General features: G+C 53.1%; 1 protein-coding gene across 1 annotated transcript in view; it reads right to left on the bottom strand.

Moving 5' to 3' along the window:
• The window catches only part of LOC122544415 (phospholipase D1-like), a 71,502-nt gene extending 68,921 nt beyond the window's left edge, over positions 1 to 2,581 (bottom strand). The window contains exons 1-3 of the mRNA XM_043683664.1: positions 2,407 to 2,581; positions 2,056 to 2,189; positions 384 to 608 (exon numbers count right to left, since the gene is read on the bottom strand). Of these exons, the coding sequence (XP_043539599.1) occupies positions 384 to 608; positions 2,056 to 2,189; positions 2,407 to 2,521 (474 nt within the window). The 5' untranslated portion in view covers positions 2,522 to 2,581. The remainder of the gene's footprint in view (positions 1 to 383; positions 609 to 2,055; positions 2,190 to 2,406) is intronic.
• Between the last annotated feature and the right edge of the window lie 256 nt (positions 2,582 to 2,837).

The following is a 2,837-nucleotide window of genomic DNA, read 5'->3' as shown; positions in this document are numbered from 1 at the left end:
AAAAAGAGAGAGAGAGACCACAGAGAGAGAGAGAGACCACAGAGAGAGACAGAGACCACAGAGAGAGACAGACACACAGGGAGAGAAGGCCCATACAGCACAGATCTGGTGGAAGGCTATAATGTTATGAGGTACCAGGACTGGATGGATAAGAAGGAGTTGTTCTCCTTCATTACACGGATCAATAACGAGGAGGTATCATTTTAAAGTGAAGAGCAGGAAGTTTAAACGGGATGTGAGGAAATGGTTTTCAGCCAGAGAGTGGTGGGATTCTGGAAGGCAAGTCTGCAAGGCCAGGACAGAGAGGAAGTCTCTTTTATATAGAATTGGATGAGCACTTGAAATGACATGACAGCACTAAGTGAATGTTAAGAGGGGATCAATGTCGATAGGTCGGTACTGACTCGATGGGCCAAACGGCCTCTTCTGCAACTGTACGACCCGGTGATGAGGACACACCTGGCTAATGGTTGCTGGATGACCCGGACTTTGAACCGGTGCCTCATCAGGTCTCGATGCAACTCTTCGAAATGTTTGAATTTCTTCTTCAGGGTCCAAGTGAAGTCTCCGTGCGACACCCTCATCATGTAGACTGTGCTGGGACGAACCTTGGGAAGACACAAACCAAGCGGCGTTAGGGTGCACTGCGCAAAACACGTCAGGAACTCCGACTCCACACTCCCAACAGGAACATGATAACCAAGAACGCATTATTACAACGTGACATCGCATCAGCACTGAAACTGAAGACAGCTTAATCTTTGTCTGGACTCAGCCATGACCCTGGGCCGTAAGTAACCTCTCCACCACAAGTCTGATTTCGTTTATTTGTTCACAGGACGTGGATGTCATTTCTTGCCCTTGCTTATTGCCCCTTGGGGTGCTGGAGCGGGCTGTGTTTCGGAGCCAGAGTTGAAAGTGAGGACCATCGACTCTCAGAGTCAAAAAGTGTGGCGTTGGAAGGCAGCACCCGAGGAACAGGAGAATCCATGGTTCAGGCATATGCCCTTCATCAATCATGTGGCTGGGAGTTCGGGGGGGGGCGGGGTGGGTTGAGAGATAGGTGGGGGGAGGGGAACTGAGGAAACTGGTGAGGAGTCGACGTTGATGCCTTGTGGTTGGACGCTCCCGAGGCAGTAGGCGAGGCTTCCTGCCCCCAGGCGTCGGGTGGCTTGGATTTGACGGTGGAGGCGGCCCAGGACTTGCATGTGTTGGCAGAGTGGGAGGGGGGAGTCGAAGTGGTCGGCCACAAGGCGGTGGGGTTGTTTGGTGTGGGTGGCCCAGAGATGTTCCCTGAAGCGTTCCCCAAGTTGGCGTCCTGTCTCCCCAATGCGGAGGAGAACCGCATCGAGAGCAGGGGACACAGTGGATGAGGTGAACCACTCCAGCCCACGTGGAATAGGTAGACCCACCTGGGCGTGAGGGAGGACATTCCAGGACTTTGATCCAACGACACCGAGGGATGGGTGATATATTTCCAAGCCACTGAGTGGCTTGCGGGGGAACATGCAGGTGTTCTGAAGTTCCTCTGTATCTGCTCCCCTTGCCCTTCTATTTGGAAGGGGTTCTGGGTTTGGAAGGGGCTGTCTGAGAAATCTTTGGCGAACTGCTGGAGTGCACGTTGTAGACGGTATCCACCACTGCATCTGAGCGTTGGCAGTGGAGGGAGTAAGATGCTTGTGGATGTGGTGCCAATCGAGCGATACTGTCCAGGATAAAGGCTGCTTTATCCTGGACGGTATCGAGTTTCTCAAGTGTTGTAGGAGCTACCCTCACGCAGGCAAGTGGGGAATATTCCAAAACGATCTTTTTCGAATCAGAGAAAGCAGATGGGAAGACCTTTGGGCCCATCTCACTGGCACTGGCCCTTTGCCAGTGTTATCCGATCCATCCCACCTTTTGACAAACAGCCAATAGTTTTTGAAACGAATTCTGGCAAACATGCCTTGGCAAACTCCTCAGTGGCCCCAGTTCTCACCATCAGCCAGTCAGTGCCTCACACAGTCAGGGCACATCCCACCGATCAGTCAGCTCGGAGCGGGAGAACAGTCTTACCTTAAACCCGCGCAGATGACGTTCGATGCCCTCCACCTGGACGGTCACTGGCACCCCCTGCAAAAACACTCGCCGCTTCCGCTCCTTAAAGGGTTTGATGTTGTAGACCAGGAGATAGCGACTGGGCAGCTCGTCTGAAAGGACATTCACAACACCAACAGCTTACGTTTACGTAGCACCGACGTCCCGAGGAGATACTAATACGGGCGACCGGGAGTTTGGTCAGAAACAGAGGTTTTAAGGTGCCTCTCAGAAGCACGGGTCGTGGGAGCTGGAGATGGCCATTCGGCCCCTGTGAGTCCACTCCGTCATTTGACACAATCGCCCTGGAGTCTGCTTTTGGCGACTTACCTGCGGTCTCTTCCCATTCGATGTGATCCACTTCGTCCGCGTACATCGGGAGGTCGTCCAGATGAGGGTGGGACTCGGGGTCCAGGCTTAATACTGGGTCAAACTCGTGAGCCATTCTCTGCACCTAACGCACGCTGTTCATTGAAGGGACTGAGGAGAGACACAAAGCGGTCATTCAGGATACAGGGTTAAAAAAGAAACGTATGCGATCCAAATCCCAATTCTCATTCAACACCAGTTTCGGAAATCTGTGTTGCCTGTTTGGATTCGATCAGATCCCCTACAGTATGGGAACAGACCCTTTGGCCCAACAAGTCCACAATTACCCATGGGCGGCACGGTGGCACAGTGGTTAGCACTGCTGCCTCGCAGCGCCAGAGACCCGGGTTCAATTCCCGCCTCAGGCGACTGACTGTGTGGAGTTTGCACGT

Source organism: Chiloscyllium plagiosum, chromosome 48 (assembly GCF_004010195.1).
Source record: "Chiloscyllium plagiosum isolate BGI_BamShark_2017 chromosome 48, ASM401019v2, whole genome shotgun sequence".
Lineage (NCBI taxonomy): Eukaryota > Metazoa > Chordata > Chondrichthyes > Orectolobiformes > Hemiscylliidae > Chiloscyllium > Chiloscyllium plagiosum.
The sequence above is the reverse complement of the archived record's forward strand: the minus strand, read 5'-3'. Positions and strand labels throughout refer to the sequence as shown.